Here is a 22,115-nt window from a genome sequence, read left to right on the forward strand (position 1 = left end):
CTTTCTGTTGTTTACCGCTGGCGGTTTCATAAAAACGGTGCAGATTCACCGGCTGTCCCTTAGTTACCCAACGCGTTTCCTTTGCATTCGTGCAAACTTCTTCAGGGGTATTAAATTGCTGATATTCCTTTCCATTAAGCCTGATCTTAAAAATCCTCTTGACCGGATATAATCACCGGCACCTGCACAGGTGTATACTCCTGCTGGGTCCTAATGCCCTATCTTAAACATTTAATACCTTGTATATTACCAGAATGTATACACACAATTGCTTAACCTAATATTTTTCAACAAAAGAGAAAAAAAAAAGTTTTTTTTCTCCAACATAGGTGTGTCCGGTCCACGGCGTCATCCTTACTTGTGGGATATTCTCTTCCCCAACAACAGGAAATGGCAAAGAGCCCAGCAAAGCTGGTCACATGATCCCTCCTAGGCTCCGCCTTCCCCAGTCATTCTCTTTGCCGTTGTACAGGCAACATCTCCACGGAGATGGCTTAGAGTTTTTTAGTGTTTAACTGTAGTTTTTATTATTCAATCAAGAGTTTGTTATTTTAAAATAGTGCTGGTATGTACTATTTACTCTGAAACAGAAAAGAGATGAAGATTTCTGTTTGTAAGAGGAAAATGATTTTAGCAACCGTTACTAAAATCGATGGCTGTTCCACACAGGACTGTTGAGAGGAATTAACTTCAGTTGGGGGAACAGTGAGCAGACTTTTGCTGCTTGAGGTATGACACATTCTAACAAGACGATGTAATGCTGGAAGCTGTCATTTTCCCTATGGGATCCGGTAAGCCATTTTTATTACAGAGTAAATAAGGGCTTCACAAGGGCTTGTTAAGACTGTAGACATTTTCTGGGCTAAATTGATTCATATATAACATATTTAGCCTTGAGGAATCATTTAATATGGGTATTTTTGTAAAATAATATCGGCAGGCACTGTTTTAGACACCTTATTCTCTAGGGGCTTTCCCTAATCATAGGCAGAGCCTCATTTTCGCGCCGGTATTGCGCACTTGTTTTTGAGAAGCATGACATGCAGTCGCATGTGTGAGGAGCTCTGATACATAATAAAGACTTTCTGAAGGCGTCATTTGGTATCGTATTCCCCTTTGGGCTTGGTTGGGTCTCAGCAAAGCAGATACCAGGGACTGTAAAGGGGTGAAAGATAAAAACGGCTCCGGTTCCGTTATTTTAAGGGTTAAAGCTTCCAAATTTGGTGTGCAATACTTTTAAGGCTTTAAGACACTGTGGTGAAATTTTGGTGAATTTTGAACAATTCCTTCATACTTTTTCGCAATTGCAGTAATAAAGTGTGTTCAGTTTAAAATTTAAAGTGACAGTAACGGTTTTATTTTAAAACGTTTTTTGTACTTTGTTATCAAGTTTATGCCTGTTTAACATGTCTGAACTACCAGATAGACTGTGTTCTGAATGTGGGGAAGCCAAGGTTCCTTCTCATTTAAATAGATGTGATTTATGTGACACTGAAAATGATGCCCAAGATGATTCCTCAAGTGAGGGGAGTAAGCATGGTACTGCATCATTCCCTCCTTCGTCTACACCAGTCTTGCCCACTCAGGAGGCCCCTAGTACATCTAGCGCGCCAATACTCCTTACTATGCAACAATTAACGGCTGTAATGGATAATTCTATCAAAAACATTTTAGCCAAAATGCCCACTTATCAGCGTAAGCGCGACTGCTCTGTTTTAGATACTGAAGAGCATGAGGACGCTGAGGAAATGGTTCTGATATGCCCCTACACCAGTCTGAGGGGGCCAGGGAGGTTTTGTCTGAGGGAGAAATTTCAGATTCAGGGAAAATTTCTCAACAAGCTGAACCCGATGTGATTACATTTAAATTTAAGTTGGAACATCTCCGCGCTCTGCTTAAGGAGGTGTTATCCACTCTGGATGATTGTGAGAATTTGATCATCCCAGAGAAACTATGTAAAATGGACAAGTTCCTAGAGGTCCCGGGGCCCCCAGAAGCTTTTCCTATACCCAAGCGGGTGGCGGACATTGTAAATAAAGAATGGGAAAGGCCCGGTATACCTTTCGTCCCTCCCCCCATATTTAAAAAATTGTTTCCCATGGTCGACCCCAGAAAGGACTTATGGCAGACAGTCCCCAAGGTCGAGGGGGCGGTTTCTACTTTAAACAAACGCACCACTATACCCATAGAAGATAGTTGTGCTTTCAAAGATCCTATGGATAAAAAATTAGAAGGTTTGCTTAAAAAGATGTTTGTTCAGCAAGGTTACCTTCTACAACCAATTTCATGCATTGTCCCTGTCACTACAGCCGCGTGTTTCTGGTTCGATGAGCTAGAAAAGGCGATCGATAGTGATTCTCCTCCTTATGAGGAGATTATGGACAGAATCCGTGCTCTCAAATTGGCTAATTCTTTCACCCTAGACGCCACTTTGCAATTGGCTAGGTTAGCGGCGAAAAATTCTGGGTTTGCTATTGTGGCGCGCAGAGCGCTTTGGTTGAAATCTTGGTCAGCGGATGCGTCTTCCAAGAACAAATTGCTTAACATTCCTTTCAAGGGGAAAACGCTGTTTGGCCCTGACTTGAAAGAGATTATCTCTGATATCACTGGGGGTAAGGGCCACGCCCTTCCTCAGGATAGGTCTTTCAAGGCCAAAAATAAACCTAATTTTCGTCCCTTTCGTAGAAACGGACCAGCCCCAAGTGCTACGTCCTCTAAGCAAGAGGGTAATTCTTCTCAAGCCAAGCCAGCCTGGAGACCAATGCAAGGCTGGAACAAGGGAAAGCAGGCCAAGAAGCCTGCCACTGCTACCAAGACAGCATGAAATGTTGGCCCCCGATCCGGGACCGGATCTGGTGGGGGGCAGACTTTCTCTCTTCGCTCAGGCTTGGGCAAGAGATGTTCTGGATCCTTGGGCACTAGAAATAGTCTCCCAAGGTTATCTTCTGGAATTCAAGGGGCCTCCCCCAAGGGGGAGGTTCCACAGGTCTCAATTGTCTTCAGACCACATGAAAAGACAGGCATTCTTACATTGTGTAGAAGACCTGTTAAAAATGGGAGTGATTCATCCTGTTCCTTTAGGAGAACAAGGGATGGGGTTCTACTCCAATCTGTTCGTAGTTCCCAAAAAAGAGGGAACATTCAGACCAATCTTAGATCTCAAGATCCTAAACAAGTTTCTCAAGGTTCCATCGTTCAAAATGGAAACCATTCGAACAATTCTTCCTTCCATCCAGGAAGGTCAATTCATGACCACGGTGGATTTAAAGGATGCGTATCTACATATTCCTATCCACAAGGAACATCATCGGTTCCTAAGGTTCGCATTCCTGGACAAGCATTACCAGTTTGTGGCACTTCCGTTCGGATTAGCCACTGCTCCAAGGATTTTCACAAAGGTACTAGGGTCCCTTCTAGCGGTGCTAAGACCAAGGGGCATTGCAGTAGTACCTTACTTGGACGACATTCTGATTCAAGCGTCGTCCCTTCCTCAAGCAAAGGCTCACACGGACATTGTCCTGGCCTTTCTCAGATCTCACGGGTGGAAAGTGAACGTAGAAAAAAGTTCTCTATCTCCGTCAACAAGGGTTCCCTTCTTGGGAACAATAATAGACTCCTTAGAAATGAGGATTTTTCTGACAGAGGCCAGAAAATCAAAACTTCTAAACTCTTGTCAAATACTTCATTCTGTTCCTCTTCCTTCCATAGCGCAGTGCATGGAAGTAATAGGTTTGATGGTAGCGGCAATGGACATAGTTCCTTTTGCGCGAATTCATCTAAGACCATTACAACTGTGCATGCTCAGTCAGTGGAATGGGGACTATACAGACTTGTCTCCGACGATACAAGTAGATCAGAGGACCAGAGATTCACTCCGTTGGTGGCTGTCCCTGGACAACCTGTCACAGGGGATGAGCTTCCGCAGACCAGAGTGGGTCATTGTCACGACCGACGCCAGTCTGGTGGGCTGGGGCGCGGTCTGGGGACCCCTGAAAGCTCAGGGTCTTTGGTCTCGGGAAGAATCTCTTCTTCCGATAAATATTCTGGAACTGAGAGCGATATTCAATGCTCTCAGGGCTTGGCCTCAGCTAGAAAAGGCCAAGTTCATACGGTTTCAATCAGACAACATGACGACTGTTGCGTACATCAACCATCAGGGGGGAACAAGGAGTTCCCTGGTGATGGAAGAAGTGACCAAAATCATTCAATGGGCGGAGACTCACTCCTGCCACTTGTCTGCAATCCACATCCCAGGAGTGGAAAATTGGGAAGCGGATTTTCTGAGTCGTCAGACATTTCATCCGGGGGAGTGGGAACTCCATCCGGAAATCTTTGCCCAAATTACTCAATTGTGGGGCATTCCAGACATGGATCTGATGGCCTCTCGTCAGAACTTCAAGGTTCCTTGCTACGGGTCCAGATCCAGGGATCCCAAGGCGACTCTAGTAGATGCACTAGTAGCACCTTGGACCTTCAAACTAGCTTATGTATTCCCGCCGTTTCCTCTCATCCCCAGGCTGGTAGCCAGGATCAATCAGGAGAGGGCATCGGTGATCTTGATAGCTCCTGCGTGGCCACGCAGGACTTGGTATGCAGACCTGGTGAATATGTCATCGGCTCCACCATGGAAGCTACCTTTGAGACGAGACCTTCTTGTTCAAGGTCCGTTCGAACATCCGAATCTGGTCTCACTCCAACTGACTGCTTGGAGATTGAACGCTTGATCTTATCAAAGCGAGGGTTCTCAGATTCTGTCATTGATACTCTTGTTCAGGCCAGAAAGCCTGTAACTAGAAAAATTTACCACAAAATATGGAAAAAATATATCTGTTGGTGTGAATCTAAAGGATTCCCTTGGGACAAGGTAAAAATTCCTAAGATTCTATCCTTTCTTCAAGAAGGTTTGGAGAAAGGATTATCTGCAAGTTCCTTGAAGGGACAGATTTCTGCCTTGTCTGTGTTACTTCACAAAAAGCTGGCAGCTGTGCCAGATGTTCAAGCCTTTGTTCAGGCTCTGGTTAGAATCAAGCCTGTTTACAAACCTTTGACTCCTCCTTGGAGTCTCAATTTAGTTCTTTCAGTTCTTCAGGGGGTTCCGTTTGAACCCTTACATTCCGTTGATATTAAGTTATTATCTTGGAAAGTTTTGTTTTTGGTTGCAATTTCTTCTGCTAGAAGAGTTTCAGAATTATCTGCTCTGCAGTGTTCTCCTCCTTATCTGGTGTTCCATGCAGATAAGGTGGTTTTACGTACTAAACCTGGTTTTCTTCCGAAAGTTGTTTCTAACAAAAACATTAACCAGGAGATAGTCGTGCCTTCTTTGTGTCCGAATCCAGTTTCAAAGAAGGAACGTTTGTTGCACAATTTGGATGTTGTTCGTGCTCTAAAATTCTATTTAGATGCTACAAAGGATTTTAGACAAACATCTTCCTTGTTTGTTGTTTATTCTGGTAAAAGGAGAGGTCAAAAAGCAACTTCTACCTCTCTCTCTTTTTGGATTAAAAGCATCATCAGATTGGCTTATGAGACTGCCGGACGGCAGCCTCCTGAAAGAATCACAGCTCATTCCACTAGGGCTGTGGCTTCCACATGGGCCTTCAAGAACGAGGCTTCTGTTGATCAGATATGTAAGGCAGCGACTTGGTCTTCACTGCACACTTTTACTAAATTTTACAAGTTTGATACTTTTGCTTCTTCTGAGGCTATTTTTGGGAGAAAGGTTTTGCAAGCCGTGGTGCCTTCCATCTAGGTGACCTGATTTGCTCCCTCCCTTCATCCGTGTCCTAAAGCTTTGGTATTGGTTCCCACAAGTAAGGATGACGCCGTGGACCGGACACACCTATGTTGGAGAAAACAGAATTTATGTTTACCTGATAAATTACTTTCTCCAACGGTGTGTCCGGTCCACGGCCCGCCCTGGTTTTTTAATCAGGTCTGATATTTTATTTTCTTTAACTACAGTCACCACGGTATCATATGGTTTCTCCTATGCAAATATTCCTCCTTTACGTCGGTCGAATGACTGGGGAAGGCGGAGCCTAGGAGGGATCATGTGACCAGCTTTGCTGGGCTCTTTGCCATTTCCTGTTGTTGGGGAAGAGAATATCCCACAAGTAAGGATGACGCCGTGGACCGGACACACCGTTGGAGAAAGTAATTTATCAGGTAAACATAAATTCTGTTTTTTTTGTTTTGTTTTTTTTCCATAAATCTATTGCACAAACATTAAAAACACTATTAAAAGGTTTAGAATATTTGAATTTTTAAATATGAACTTCATAGCGGACACAAGTGCTAAGCAACTTAATATTTTCCTTAGCAAATTTAAAATATATTCTGTAAAATCCTAATAACTAAATTATCTCTTGCTAAATGTTCTTAAGCCCCCTTGGTTTCTAATTTTAACACATTCCTCCCCAGATCTGATTAATTACATATTTTGTATAGCAACCTTTCCTATATAAAAGCTGCCAAATCTAAATCAATATTTAATCCGATTGGATAGAGACTCTTTAGCTCTGTGATCCAAAAGTCTCACGCCTCCTCAGTTGCATGAGACGATTTGTGCCCCCTAATTTATGTGGGATCCAATCTATTACCTTTATTTTTAGGTCATCTGGGTTACTCGAATGGAATTCTTTAAAATGATCTACAACACTATGCTTCACAATTCCCTTTATGATATTATTTGTATGTTCCCAAAATCTCCTTTTTATCTTTCTTTTTGTTCTCCCCAAATACATTTTATTGCATGAACAGATCAATTGATAAACCACATGGGTTGATTCGCAAGTGCATCTATATTTCATATTATAACTTGCATCACCCATTGCATCTTGAAATGTATCTGATTGTAATACATGTGGGCACATATTGCAATCGTCCATTTTACATCTATACATGCCCTGTTTTTGTGATAACCAGTTAGTTTTTGATGATATTACCTGAACCTCTTTCAGTTTAGAGGGTGCCAAGAATTGTTTCAGATCTTTATTTTTTCTGAATACAACCCTTGGCTTCTCTCCTAGCAATGGACCCAAAATTGAATCTTACTTTAAGATATTCCAATTTTTATTCAAAATTTTATAGATCTGATTTGATCCTTCAGAATAGGTTGTAACAAACAGGGGCTCCTCATTAAATTTAGTCTTCTTTATTGGTGACTTATTTCTTTTATCTTTGGGGATCAGGAGTTGTTCCCGAGCTATTTGGTCAGTTCTATTTTTTTGCTCTGATAAGCCAATCCTCCTTATATCCCTTCTCTCTAAATTTGTTGGTTAAAATGTCTGCCTCCTTCTCATAATCTATTCCTTCTGTACAATTTCTTTTCAGACGTTGGTATTGTCCCAGTGGAACATTTTGTATCCACCTCATTAAATGGCCACTGCTAGCACTTAAAAAATTATTTCTGTCCGTTTCCTTCCTGTAATTTTTTACACTGATTATATTATCCTTATTGCTATATAATGTTAAATCTAGAAAATTGATACTATCCTGAGAGATTACTTTGGTAAATTTCAAATTGAATGTATTAGCATTTAGGTGTTCCACAAATTTTACGGCTTCCTCCATGTCCCCTTCCCAAATAAATAACAGATCATCTATGAATCTGTAATACTTTTTTATATTACCCAAATAAGGATTATTGGACCATATATGTTGCTCCTCAAATTCCCCCATATAAATATTCGCATATGAGGGGGCCATGGTAGTGCCCATGGCCGTCCCCTCTATTTGTCTGTAAAATTGTTTTTCAAATAGAAAACAGTTGTGTTCTAAAATAAACTGAATTCCTTTTATAATAAATGTAATATGGTTTTCTAACATATTGCTTTTAGCACACTGTGAAGCTACTGCTTTCACTCCTTTTATATGGGGGATTGAGGTATACAATGCTGATACATCACAGGAAATCCACAAGGACCCAGGACTCCACGGGGAACCCTCAAACTTAGTTATAACATCCATTGTATCCTTAACATAAGTTTTGATATTCTTCACAATGGGTTGTAAATAACCATCAATGTATTTTGAAAAATGGTCTGTTACGGAATCTATTCATGATATAATGGGTCTCCCCGGAGGATTCACTGGGTCCTTGTGGATTTTGGGCAAATGATAGAAAATAGGAATCCTAGGATTAGGTTAAAAAATAAAACGAAATTCATCCTCATTAAGAATTTGATCTTTTTTAGCCTTATTCAGTAAATTTAATAATTCCTTATTGTATTTCTCCATAGGATTCACAGTTAATTTCCTATATGTATCTCTACATTCCAGGAGTTTATAAGCTTCCTTTAGATAGTCCTTTCTGTTCTGTATTACTAATCCCCCACCCTTGTCTGCTTGCCTGAAAATGAGATTAGTATCTTTAGACAATATATCTAATGCCTTTCTTTCTTGTTCGTTCAAATTGTCTTTATATTTCATTGATTTTAAGGCTTTCTTATTATTTAGCATTTTGTTAAAATCCTCTGTCACTAATTTATTGAAAATTTGGATATGTGGCCCTTGTGAGGTAGTTGGATAGAAATTAGATGGACGTTTTAGATTTGAATGAATTATCTTTAATTCATCCTCATGTAAACTTAAATCTAAAAGTTCCGCCATTGAATCTCTTACAATGTCATCCTTTTCTTCTGTATTATTACCTTTCTCAATGAACACCGCCGGAGTATCTAATTTCTCCAGCATAGTTACATATGCCCAATCATTACCTTCTAGAGACTTAGTACAGATATTATTACTATTATATTTTGCAAAATGTTTAGGGTCATCCTCCGTATAAAGTTTTGCAAATCTATATAAGTATTAAATTTATTGGGTTTAGATTTTGGTGCAAAACTTAAACCATATTGTAACAATTTTGTTTCATTGGTAGTTAATACATGATCTGATAAGTTAAATATTTGATTCTTTGCCTCTTCTAATTTCTCTTTTTTGCTTACTTTCCTCTTTTAGATTCTACCTGCTCTTCTGCCCCGCTTTGTTCCAAACTTCTTTTCCTGATCCTTGGTTTGAAAATTTGAAAAGGGGCTGACTCTCCCTTTGAACTTGATTCTTTATTATTATTTTTGATTCTATTGATTTTATTTTTATTACTAATTTTATTATTATTACCCAAATTCTAATTTTTTTCTTCATTGTTTTCTTCCTTATTTTCATCCTCTGCTAATTTCAACATTTTCTGTTGTTTAGGTTTTGCACCTAAATGTGTCCAAATATTGCCTAACTCATCTATTTCTACCTCATATTGTTCATCAAATAAAGGTGTGAATCTATTTGTTTGGGGAAAAGATTTATCTAAATTTGTAGTCTCTAGATGTTTTGGGGACAGAACTTTTTCATAATTATTGGAATATTTCAATTTTTGTTCCCTATTAGGACCCCCTTGATAAGTAATTCTTTCACCCTGGCCCTCTCTAACTGCAATCATATTTAAATTTTGGGAAGGTTTATTTTTTGGTTTACTTGTCTTTCTCTTATAAGAATATACCTTATCTTCTTTAAAATCTTTTATATCCCTTCCCAATTTCTCAGTTTTATTCGCTAGAACCGTACTCTCTAAGGAATTCACTCTATTCTTTATACTTACACTTACATTTTTAAGTGACAGACCATAATGCTTATAGCATTGTTAAACTTCTTCAACATGCTAATAACTTTGTCTGTGATGCCATTTTTGATATCATTAGAGTTGATGTCCGGTATATGTCTTTAGCTAGAAGAGCTTTATGGCTTAAATCTTGGAATGTAGACATGACTTCTAAGTAAACTTTGCTTTCTCTCTCTTTCCAAGGTAATAAGTTGTTTGGTTCTCAGTTGGATTCAATAATTTCAACTGTTACTGGGGGGAAGGGAGCCTTTTTGCCCCAGGGCAAAAAATCTAAAGGTAAATATAGGGCTGCTAATCGTTTTCGTTCCTTTCGTCAGAGTAAGGAGCAGAAGCCTGACCCTTCCCCTAAAGGAACAGTTTCCGGTTGGAAACCTTCTCCAGTCTGGAATAAATCCAAGCCTTTTAGAAAGTCAAAACCAGCTCCTAAATCCGCATGAAGGTGCGGCCCTCATTCCAGCGCAGCTGGTAGGGGGCAGGTTACGATTTTTCAAAGATGTTTGGATCAATTCGATTCACAATCTTTGGATTCAGAACATTGTTTCACAAGGGTACAGAATAGGTTTCAAGGTAAGACCGCCTGCGAGAAGATTTTTCCTCTCACAGCGTTTCTGAAATGTGTTTCAGACCTAGAGTTAGCTGGGGTAATTATACCAGTTCCAGTTCTTGAACAGGGTCTGGGGTTTTATTCAAATCTATTCATTGTTCCAAAGAAAGAGAATTCTTTCAGACCAGTTCTGGACCTAAAAATATTGAATCGTTATGTAAGGATACCAACATTCAAAATGGTGACTATAAGAACTATTCTGCCTTTTGTTCAGCAAGGGCATTATATGTCCACAATAGACTTACAGGATGCATATCTTCATATTCCAATTCATCCAGATCACTATCAGTTTCTGAGATTCTCTTTTCTAGACAAGCATTACCAGTTTATTGCTCTTCCATTTGGCCTAGCAACAGCGCCAAGGATCTTTTCGAAGGTTCTCGGTGCCCTTCTCTCTGTAATCAGAGAACAGGGTATTGCGGTATTTCCTTATTTGGACGATATCTTGGTACTTGCTCAGTCTTCACATTCTGTAGAATCTCATACGAATCAACTCGTGTTGTTTCTTCAAATACATGGTTGGAGGATCAATTTGCCAAAGAGTTCCTTGATTCCTCAGACAAGGGTAACCTTTTTAGGTTTCCAAATAGATTCAGTGTCCATGACTTTGTCTCTGACAGAAAAGAGACGTCTGAAATTGGTTTCAGTCTCAATTGTTCCCTTCGGTAGCATTATGCATCGAGATTTTAGGTCTCATGACTGCTGCATCGGACGCGATCCCTTTTGCTCGTTTTCACACGAGACCACTCCAGCTTTGTATGCTGAACCAGTGGTGCAGGGATTATACAAGGATATCACAAATAATATCCTTAAATCCCAATGTTCGATCATCTCTAACTTGGTGGTTGGATCACCATCGTTTAACTCAAGGGGCCTCTTTTGTTCGTCCAACTTGGACTGTGATCTCAACAGATGCGAGTCTATCAGGTTGGGGAGCTGTATGGGGATCTCTGACAGCGCAAGGGGTTTGGGAATCTCAGGAGGCGAGATTACCAATCAATATTTTGGAACTCCGTGCGATTTTCAGAGCTCTTCAGTTTTGGCCTCTTCTGAAGAGAGAATCGTTTATTTGTTTTCAAAACGACAATGTCACGACTGTGGCATATGTCAATCATCACGGTGGGACTCACAGTCCTCAAGCTATGAAAGAAGTATCTCGGATACTTGTATGGGCGGAATCCAGCTCCTGTCTAATTTCTGCGGTTCACATCCCAGGTGTAGACAATTGGGAAGCGGATTATCTCAGTCGCCAGACGTTACATCCGGGCGAATGGTCTCTTCACCCAGAGGTATTTCTTCAGATTGTTCAAATCTGGGGACTTCCAGAAATAGATCTGATGGCCTCTCATCTAAACAAAAGACTTCCCAGGTATCTGTCCAGATCCCGGGATCCTCAGGCGGAAGCAGTGGATGCGTTGTCACTTCCTTGGAATTATCATCCTGCTTATATCTTTCCGCCTCTAGTTCTTCTTCCAAAAGTAATCTCCAAAATTCTAATGGAGCGTTCATTTGTACTGCTGGTGGCTCCAGCATGGCCACACAGGTTTTGGTTTGCGGATCTCGTTCGGATGGCCAGTTGCCAACCTTGGACACTTCCATTAAGACCAGACCTTCTATCTCAAGGCCCATTTTTCCATCAGGATCTCAAATCATTAAATTTGAAGGTATGGAGATTGAACGCTTGATCCTCAGTCATAGAGGTTTCTCTGACTCAGTGATTAACACTATGTTACAAGCTCGTAAATCCGTCTCTAGGAAGATTTATTATCGAGTTTGGAAGACTTACATCTCTTGGTGTTCTTCTCATAAATTCTCCTGGTATTCTTTCAGAATTCCTAGAATTTTACAATTTCTTCAGGATGGTTTGGATAAAGGTTTGTCGGCAAGTTCTTTGAAAGGACAAATCTCTGCTCTTTCTGTTCTTTTTCACAGAAAGATTGCTAATCTTCCTGATATTCATTGTTTTGTACAGGCTTTGGCTCGTATCAAACCTGTCATTAAGTCGATCTCTCCTCCTTGGAGTCTTAATTTGGTTTTGAAAGCTTTGCAGGCTCCTCCGTTTGAGCCTATGCATTCTCTGGACATTAAATTACTTTCCTGGAAAGTATTGTTCCTTTTGGCTATCTCTTCTGCTAGAAGAGTTTCTGAGTTATCTGCTCTTTCTTGTGAATCTCCTTTTCTGATTTTTCATCAGGATAAGGCGGTGTTACAGACTTCTTTTCAATTTTTACCTAAGGTTGTGAATTCTAACAACATTAGTAGAGAAATTGTTGTTCCTTCATTATGTCCTAATCCTAAGAATTCTAAGGAAAGATCGTTACATTCTCTGGATGTAGTTAGAGCTTTGAAATACTATGTTGAAGCTACTAAAGATTTTAGGAAGACTTCCAGTCTATTTGTTATCTTTTCTGGTTCCAGAAAAGGTCAGAAGGCTTCTGCCATTTCTTTGGTGTCTTGGTTAAAGTCTTTGATTCATCATGCTTATGTAGAGTCGGGTAAATCCCCGCCTCAAAGGATTACGGCTCATTCTACTAGGTCAGTTTCTACTTCCTGGGCTTTTAGGAATGAAGCTTCTGTTGATCAGATTTGCAAAGCAGCAACTTGGTCTTCTTTGCATACTTTTACGATATTCTACCATTTTGATGTGTGTTCTTCTTCTGAAGCAGTTTTTGGTAGAAAAGTACTTCAGGCAGCTGTTTCTGTTTGATTCGTCTGCTTATAATTTCAGTTTTTTTCATTATAAAGATTAAAATTTTTGATTTGGGTTGTGGATTATTTTTTCAGCGGAATTGGCTGTCTTTATTTTATCCCTCCCTCTCTAGTGACTCTTGCGTGGAAGTTCCACATCTTGGGTATCTGCTATCCCATACATCACTAGCTCATGGACTCTTGCTAATTACATGAAAGAAAACATAATTTATGTAAGAACTTACCTGATAAATTCATTTCTTTCATATTAGCAAGAGTCCATGAGACCCACCATTTTTTTGTGGTGGTTATGATTTTTTTGTATAAAGCACAATTATTCCAATTCCTTATTTTTTTTATGCTTTCGCTCCTTTCTTATCACCCCACTTCTTGGCTGTTCGTTAAACTGAATTGTGGGTGTGGTGAGGGGTGTATTTATAGGCATTTTAACGTTTGGGAAACTTTGCCCCTCCTGGTAGGAATGTATATCCCATACGTCACTAGCTCATGGACTCTTGCTAATATGAAAGAAATGAATTTATCAGGTAAGTTCTTACATAAATTATGTTTTTCTTAATCCATTAATATAAAATAAATCAATAAATTGATCAAGTCTCAGGTTAATTAAAAATCAAACTTCTTCTTAAAGGTTAATCCAGATCAACGCCAAATAAGTTCATATTTGTGATACAATATCTATATGAGAAAACACACTCTTGGATTCCCAAAGTTTGCTTGGTATGCAGTCTTATTCTTATGTAATCCAAAAAATGCAGATAGATGCCTACTTACAGCAGGTGACCTCAATCCTATGAGGTAAGTAAGTGCGTCCCTTTAAGGAATAGATGTCCCTCAGCAATCCCAGAAACCGCTTCAGTGTTTCCTCAATATGGTAGAATGGATCCCTTTAATTGCAGATTCGACCAGGTATCGTCCTGTAATTAACTCTGACTTGTAGGCTTTTTCATTCCCCAGAGAGACAGGAGTGCATTTCCTCACCAATTGTCAAGTCTAGTTGCTCAGGAAGTTAGAGTACAAGAGCTGCCTTTCAGGATGAGTTAGTCAGGATTTGACAACAAAGTTTTTAAGTTTTTATATATATACTATTTAAAATAAGCACTCACTGGTCTTCAGCCGTCTGTGACAAACAAACTTTTATTTGTGACGTTTCGGGACAAAACACAGTCCCTTCATCTGACAAACAACTCATGTGAAACAAACCTTTAAAGACCATTAGAACCCTCCCCCTAATCACAGCCAATCCCGGCTGTCCGTGTGCAAAAACATAGTGTCCTGATAGGATAACAGATACTGTTAATGAATTATGTGAGTGGTGTGGCAACAATTTATACAAAGTGTTAATAGTGCAATAATGTGCATAGTGCATAATGTGTCACACTAGCAGAGATCAGTCATGAAGAGCGTGTAAGGAAACTGTCATAATTAAAGGTCTTAAGCCAAGTTACATCAGTCAGTGCGATCAACCAATGTGGGATCAGAAAAGGATACAACACCCCTATAGGGATGATGTATCCTTCTCTGATCCCCCATTGGGATTGGCTGTGATTAGGGGGATGGTTCTAATGGCCTTTAAAGGTTTGTTTTTCACATGAGTTGTCGGAGGAAGGGACTGTGTTTCGTCCCAAAACATCACGAATAAAAGTTTGTTTGTCACAGACGAACAAGAATATACTGATGGTTTAGATATAACACCTATAAATAATAATAAAAGTTTGTTTGTCACAGACGAACAAGAATTTTCTTGTTTTCTTGTTTCATACTATTTGTTTTACCTTCTCTGCTGCAGCCAATTAGTAGGGACAGTTATATTGCACACAGCCATTGGCTGCACATTCAAATGATCTATTTATAACAGTGTTCTGTGCTTCCATTTCTAACAGGAACTGAAAACCTCACAATTTCAGATTGGAATTACATGAAAAGGGGACAGACTTTATATGTGTGTGTGTATGTATATATATATATATATATATATATATATATACATAATTGCAGAGGTGAACGGCACTCACGAGTATGTCAGCTACCTGGTGCTCACACTAGAGAGAGACAAACAGTAAAGCAGTTATGGATCCCACGGACGGACTCCGTGTTGCAGCAAGGTCCCAAATGAAGCAGGCACACAGGTTTTTTCAAAAACACTCCGGTTTATTGGCAAAGTTGATTACCAAACGTTTCGGCTCACACACAAGCCTTTGTCAATGGTGTACAAAACCAAATGTGAAAAACTAGAACACAAACTAACCTTAAATACCCACCCAGCCCAAGTGACAGACCAATCAGAGAGAGTAACCGCGGCACACCCACTCACACAGACCTAAACAACTTATTGCCGGGCTCAATGTGGGCGTCACGTGACGTCATCACGTTACCGCCGTCCTGTGTGTAACCACGGAAACATGCGTAACCATGGAGACAAAGCATACACAAATGTACTGTGCGGGTGCGCTGGCGGGTAAGCCTCTGATGGGAAACATATCAATTAATCAGTGATCTGAATACCCCTATATACAAATATAATAAAGGAATAGGTATCTATCTATATGCAACATTAAGACAAACCTAATATGTAGCTTATAAAGTAAATAGCGCTACCGAAACCCAAAGTATCAAAAACTAATAACACAGCCCTCTATACTCATGGTATCAAGGCATGTGGGGAGGTAGCAGGTGAGGGCATGAAAAACAATCTCAAGCCCCCTGTATATTTAGGCGGGTATACATTGCATCATGCCAGAGGGGTAGGTAGAAATTAAGTCCTGGATGACTCCCAATCCTTCACATCTCATTTGTGTTTATACCAACAGCCAAAGTCTATGTTGACATTCAGGCCTCGAGGGGCAACTGTGTCCAGTGTGAAGATCCAACGGGATTCCATTCTTAATAGTGCCAGTCCTCTGTCACCACCACGTGGTGTATGCCATTATTTGCCCATGTTCCAAATTCTACATAGGCAAAACAGTGACAGCGTTCAAAGAACGTTTGGCTAACCATAAAACAGCAATTCGTCAAGCAATAGAAAAAGGTCGATCAGAACAACCGGTTGCGCGACATTTTGCAACTGCAGGACACTCTGTTTCCTCTTTGCGAGTGATGCTGATTGACCATGTGCCCCACAACAGTCGTGGTGGTGACATTTGTGTATGCTTTGTCTCCATGGTTACGCATGTTTCCGTGGTTACACACAGGACGGCGGTAACGTGATGACGTCACGTGACGCCCACATTGAGCCCGGCAATAAGTTGTTTAGGTCTGTGTGAGTGGGTTTGCTGCGGTTACTCTCTCTGATTGGTCTGTCACTTGGGCAGGGTGGGTATTTAAGGTTAGTTTGTGTTCTAGTTTTTCACATTTGGTTTTGTACACCATTGACAAAGGCTCGTGTGTGAGCCGAAACGTTTGGTAATCAACTTTGCCAATAAACCGGAGTGTTTTTGAAAAAACCTGTGTGCCTGCTTCATTTGGGTCCTTGCTGCAACACGGAGTCCGTCCGTGGGATCCATAACTGCTTTACTATATATATATATACATATATATATCAGTAACGTGCGGTGACGTCAGAGGCTGGTGAGGCAGTGGCTAGGATACGCCTTCATTCTTTAGATATCCTTTGTTGAAGAAATAGCAATGCACATGGGTGAGCCAATCACATGAGGTATCTATGTGCAGCCACCAATCAGCAGTTACTGAGCATATTTAGATATTATTTTCAACAAAGGATAACAAAAGAATGAAGAAAATTAGATATTAGATGTAAATTGGAACGTTATTTAAAATTGCATGCTCTTTCTAAATCATGAAAGAAAACATATGGGTTTCATGTCCTTTTAAATGGTGTCTTGGAAAACTGGTCAACTTAGTAAACATCTGATTTTAGTCTAAAGGATTGTAACAGAAACTCTTGCTAGATAACAATATGCTTGCTCTGATTATGAGATCTAGAAATCCAGGCCCATTAAAATATGTTTAAAACATACTTTTTACTTCAATGCTGCAAATTATGCTTATAGATTCCTTCATTATTCAGTAAATATAAAAATGTCTTGATCCAGTGGCGGCTGGTGAAATTTAAAGATGGTGGGGCGCTTGACCCCACCCCTTTAAATAAAGACACACCCTCAGATTGTACTACCAATTCATTAATTAAATATCTGCCACCCTCTGCCCAGATTAGTAGTGTACTATTGCTAGTGTGATACGTCACACACACAACAGTCCTCGAGTGTCCAGTCTGACTGAGAGATGTCCCGGGGCCTGCCCTGTACTACTTACCCGAATCTGCTGATGACACAGGCTTCTGTTCTTCTGTCGCACAGGTGACCGCGTAGGCAGTACAGCTGTCAGCTGCTGATATGACACTGGGCGAGGGGGTCCTGAGTCCTGACCCTGTCTTTTTCTACTCTGCGTCTCACAAATTCCCGCCCGACACTAGGCCAGAAGTCAGACACATGATTGCTCATGTCTGATTGGCTGACGGGTGGACAGGGCTCCCAAGGCTTGAACAGACAAGCCTCCGGTGGGAGCAGTATGGGCTGCAAAAGAGACTGCATTAGATCTTATTTGCCACTGGGTGGCAGTCTCTAGCGGCCCATACAACAAAATACATTCATATTGCGCAATGGAAGGGTAGCTGGCTGGCCTCTTGTTGCGCAATATGAATGTAATTACTTATTACAGGTTTTTTTCAACAAAAAAGTAAATGCACACTGACTACTGAATGTGGAGGGGTAGGGGGGTCACCTTTTTTATTATATAAAAAAAAAAATAATAATTTGAAAACATTTTTTTTTTTTTTAATGATTAAAAAGGGTGCCTCACCTGCCTCCTATGAGTGCACGTCTCATATATATATATATATATATATATATATATATATACAGTTGTGTTCATAAGTTTACATACCCTGGCAGAATTTATGGTTTCTTGGCCATTTTTTAGAGAATATGAATAATAACACAAAAACTTTTCTTTCACTCATGGTTAATGTTTGGTTGAAGCCATTTATTATCAATCAACTGTTTTTACTCTTTTTAAATCATAATGACAACAAAAAATACCCAAATGACCCTGATCAAAAGTTTACATACCCTGGTGATTTTAGCCTGATAACATGCACACAAGTTTACACAAAGGGGTTTGAATGGCTATTAAAGGTAGCCATCCTCACACCTGTGACCTGTTTGCTTGTAATTAGTGTGTGTGTATAAAAGGTCAATGAGTTTCTGGACTCCTGATAGACCCTTTCATTTTTTATCCAGTGCTGCACTGACATTTCTGGATTCTGAGTCATGGGGAAAGAAACAGAATTGTCAAAGGATCTGTGGAAAAAGGTAGTTGAACCGTATAAAATAGGAAAGGGATATAAAAAAATATCCAAGGAATTGAGAATGCAAATCAGCAGTGTTCAAACACTAACCATGACTGAAAGAAAAGTGTTATTATTCATATTCTCTGAAAAATGGCCAAGAAATCATAAATTCTGCCAGGGTATGTAAACTTATGAGCACAACTGTATGTATATATATATTATCATTTTATATTACCATCTCAATGTGTTTAATGTCTCTTTAAAATTTAATAACTGTAAAATAATTACCTAGTTATAAAAATCAGATTAACATTATGATTTTATGGGGTAATGGGAAATTATACATTTTCTATAATTATAGAGAAATTAATTATCTTTAGGTTTTTTTCGTACATCTTTGTAACATTTTGTAAAAACCAGCAATGGTATATGGTATATAATGGAGGGGGGGGAATTAATCCTTGCCTGTGTAGCCAAAAAAATTAATAGCACCGGCCCTGATTTAGGTTTCATGTAAATATTGCCTAAATCAGTTATGATGTTGTTTATACTTGGCCCCATCCCCTCTCCAAACTGTACTATTTTACTGATGCTAATATACAAGTTTTACAGAATCCAAACCTTTTCCAATCCCATGCAGTTTGGATAAAGTGTTGTCTATCTGTATAAGGTAGGAATAGCATTCAGAGTCTGAATGTAATTAAAAAGGAAATGGAGCAGCCCAGATAAAGCATTGGAATCTCACAGCTAACTAGAAGCAGGCTTGCTTTCCTTGTAGGTGTTGATAAATAAGACATTAATTAAACTAGAACCTTACATGTTTCTTATGCATGAGTATGCTATGGTGTTTGGTGTCCTGATTCTTGTAGAATCCTTCAGCTGATGGAAAGTATTTGCCGTGATGTTAGAGGAGTAGATTCTTACAGCTAACTGGGAAAGTATTAGAGGAGCATGAATATATTATGTGTCTGTCTAATTTCAAACTTTATTGTATTTTAAAGGTCTACATGAGTTTGATTCACTGAAAGACACTGAGGTGAAAGATTTCAGGAGTAAAATGCGAAAGATCAGCGAGGAAAAGATCCATTCAATGCTTGGTTTGACCTGGTTGGAGTGGTTAAAGTGCACATTCCCACCTGAACTGGAGCCTTCAGTTCCTGAAAACATCCAAGACAAGCTTCATAGTGGAAACATTGTGGTGGCCATTCATTTTGACAGCTGCCAGGTAAGTCCTCTATCCCCCCTGAAGACCATTAGTAACCACTTGTCAAATAAAGCAACTGGTATCAAACTACCACAATCCATTCTTTGTCTCACTATATAAATGTTCCTGACCCTATATATATTATAAATTAAACATTTTATATGTATGCCAGACAAAATTGGAATCCACATGCGTGCATTTTAGTTTTGAATAGAAGCATTTTTGTTATATAAATGTATTAGCAAAAATGTTCCTAATAAAAGCTATAGCTGTTTCAAAAGTGTATTTAAGTATGCACCGTGCACCAGTATTTTGAACATAGCATTTGCTCAGAGAGCCTAAGGTGCTTATACCATTTTACTTAATTTGTTAATTGCTAACAGATGCAGTTTTTAAAATGCTGGTGCACTGAGAATATCTAGCTATGTTTCACGTGCACATGCAGAGAATAATGTTAACACTAAAACAGTGATGACTTTTACTAGAAACATTTTTGCCAGTGTATGTATTTCTCCAACATTGGTGTGTCCGGTCCACGGCGTCATCCTTACTTGTGGGATATTCTCTTCCCCAACAGGAAATGGCAAAGAGTCCCAGCAAAGCTGGTCACATGATCCCTCCTAGGCTCCACCCACCCTAGTCATTCTCTTTGCCGTTGCACAGGCAACATCTCCACGGAGATGGTTAAGAGTTTTTTGGTGTTTAAATGTAGTTTTTATTCTTCTATCAAGTGTTTGTTATTTTAAAATAGTGCTGGTATGTACTATTTACTCTGAAACAGAAAAGGATGAAGATTTCTGTTTGTAAGAGGAAGATGATTTTAGCAGACAGTAACTAAAATCGATTGCTGTTTCCACATAGGACTATTGAGATGAAGTAACTTCAGTTGGGGGAAACAGTTAGCAGACTTTTCTGCTTAAGGTATGACTAGCCATATTTCTAACAAGACTGTGTAATGCTGGAAGGCTGTCATTTCCCCTCATGGGGACCGGTAAGCCATTTTCTTAGTCAAAAACAAACAGAATAAAGGGCTTATTATGGGCTAAAAAACTGGTAGACATTTTTATGGGCTAAATCGATTGCTTTATTTGTGCATATTATTCAAATTTAGGCTAACAATTGACATTTATAATCTTGGGGAACGTTTATAAAACGGCAGGCACTGTATTGGACACCTTTTTCAGTCAGGGGGCCTTTCTAGTCATAGACTGAGCCTCATTTTCGCGCCATTAATGCGCAGTTGTTTTTTGAGAGCAGGGCATGCAGATGCATGTGTGAGGATCTAAGAATCTCTGAAAAAGCTTTTAGAAGGCGTCATTTGGTATCGTATTCCCCTCAGGGCTTGGTTGGGTCTTAGCAAAGACTGTATCTGGGACTGTATAGGGGTTAAATTGAAAAACGGCTCCGGTTCCGTTATTTTAAGGGTTAAAGCTCTGAAATTTGGTGTGCAATACTTTTAAGGCTTTAAGACACTGTGGTGAAAATTTGGTAATTTTTGAACAATTCCTTCATACTTTTTCACATATTCAGTAATAAAGTGTTTTCTGTTTGAAATTTAAAGTGACAGTAACGGTTTTATTTTAAAACGTTTTTTGTGCTTTGTTGACAAGTTTAAGCATGTTTAACATGTCTGTACCTTCAGATAAGCTATGTTCTATATGTATGAAAGCCAATGTGTCTCCCCATTTAAATTTATGTGATAATTGTGCCATAGCGTCCAAACAAAGTAAGGACAGTACTGCCACAAATAATGATATTGCCCAAGATGATTCCTCAAATGAGGGGAGTAAACATGATACTACATCATCTCCTACTGTGTCTACACCAGTTTTGCCCATGCAGGAGGCCCCTAGTACATCTAGTGCGCCAATACTTATTACCATGCAACAATTAAGGCTGTAATGGATAACTCCATAGCAAATCTTTTATCCAAAATGCCTACTTATCAGAGAAAGCGCGATTGCTCTGTTTTAAACACTGAAGAGCAAGAGGACGCTGATGATAATTGTTCTGTCATACCCTCACACCAATCTGAAGGGGCCATGAGGGAGGTTTTGTCTGAGGGAGAAATTTCAGATTCAGGAAAAATTTCTCATCAAGCTGAACCTGATGTTGTGACATTTAAATTTAAATTAGAACATCTCTGTGCACTGCTTAAGGAGGTATTATCTACTCTGGATGATTGTGACAATTTGGTCATTCCAGAGAAATTATGCAAGATGGACAGGTTCCTAGAGTTTCCGGTGCCCCCCGACGCTTTTCCTATACCCAAGCGGGTGGCGGACATAGTAAATAAAGAGTGGGAAAAGCCCGGCATACCTTTTGTTCCTCCCCCTATATTTAAGAAATTATTTCCTATGGTCGACCCCAGAAAGGACTTATGGCAGACAGTCCCCAAGGTCGAGGGGGCAGTTTCTACTCTAAACAAACGCACTACTATTCCTATCGAAGATAGTTGTGTTTTCAAAGATCCTATGGATAAAAAATTGGAGGGTTTGCTTAAAAAGATTTTTGTACAGCAAGGCTACCTTCTACAACCAATTTCATGCATTGTTCCTGTCACTACGGCAGCGTGGTTCTGGTTCGAGGAACTAGAAAAGTCGCTCAGTAGAGAAACTCCATATGAGGAGGTTATGGACAGAGTTCACGCACTTAAATTGGCTAACTCTTTTATTTT

The 22,115-nt window shown here is 39.6% G+C and overlaps 1 protein-coding gene across 2 annotated transcripts in view; it reads left to right on the forward strand.

Annotated features, from left to right (window-relative positions):
* Positions 1–22,115, forward strand: part of PIK3CB (phosphatidylinositol-4,5-bisphosphate 3-kinase catalytic subunit beta) — an 869,120-nt gene that overhangs the window by 493,935 nt on the left and 353,070 nt on the right. For both annotated transcript variants that reach the window (XM_053709855.1, XM_053709854.1), the window contains one exon: positions 19,236–19,459. In XM_053709855.1, the coding sequence (XP_053565830.1) occupies positions 19,236–19,459 (224 nt within the window). The remainder of the gene's footprint in view (positions 1–19,235; positions 19,460–22,115) is intronic.

The sequence above is a fragment of the Bombina bombina genome, chromosome 4, assembly GCF_027579735.1.
Source record: "Bombina bombina isolate aBomBom1 chromosome 4, aBomBom1.pri, whole genome shotgun sequence".
Lineage (NCBI taxonomy): Eukaryota > Metazoa > Chordata > Amphibia > Anura > Bombinatoridae > Bombina > Bombina bombina.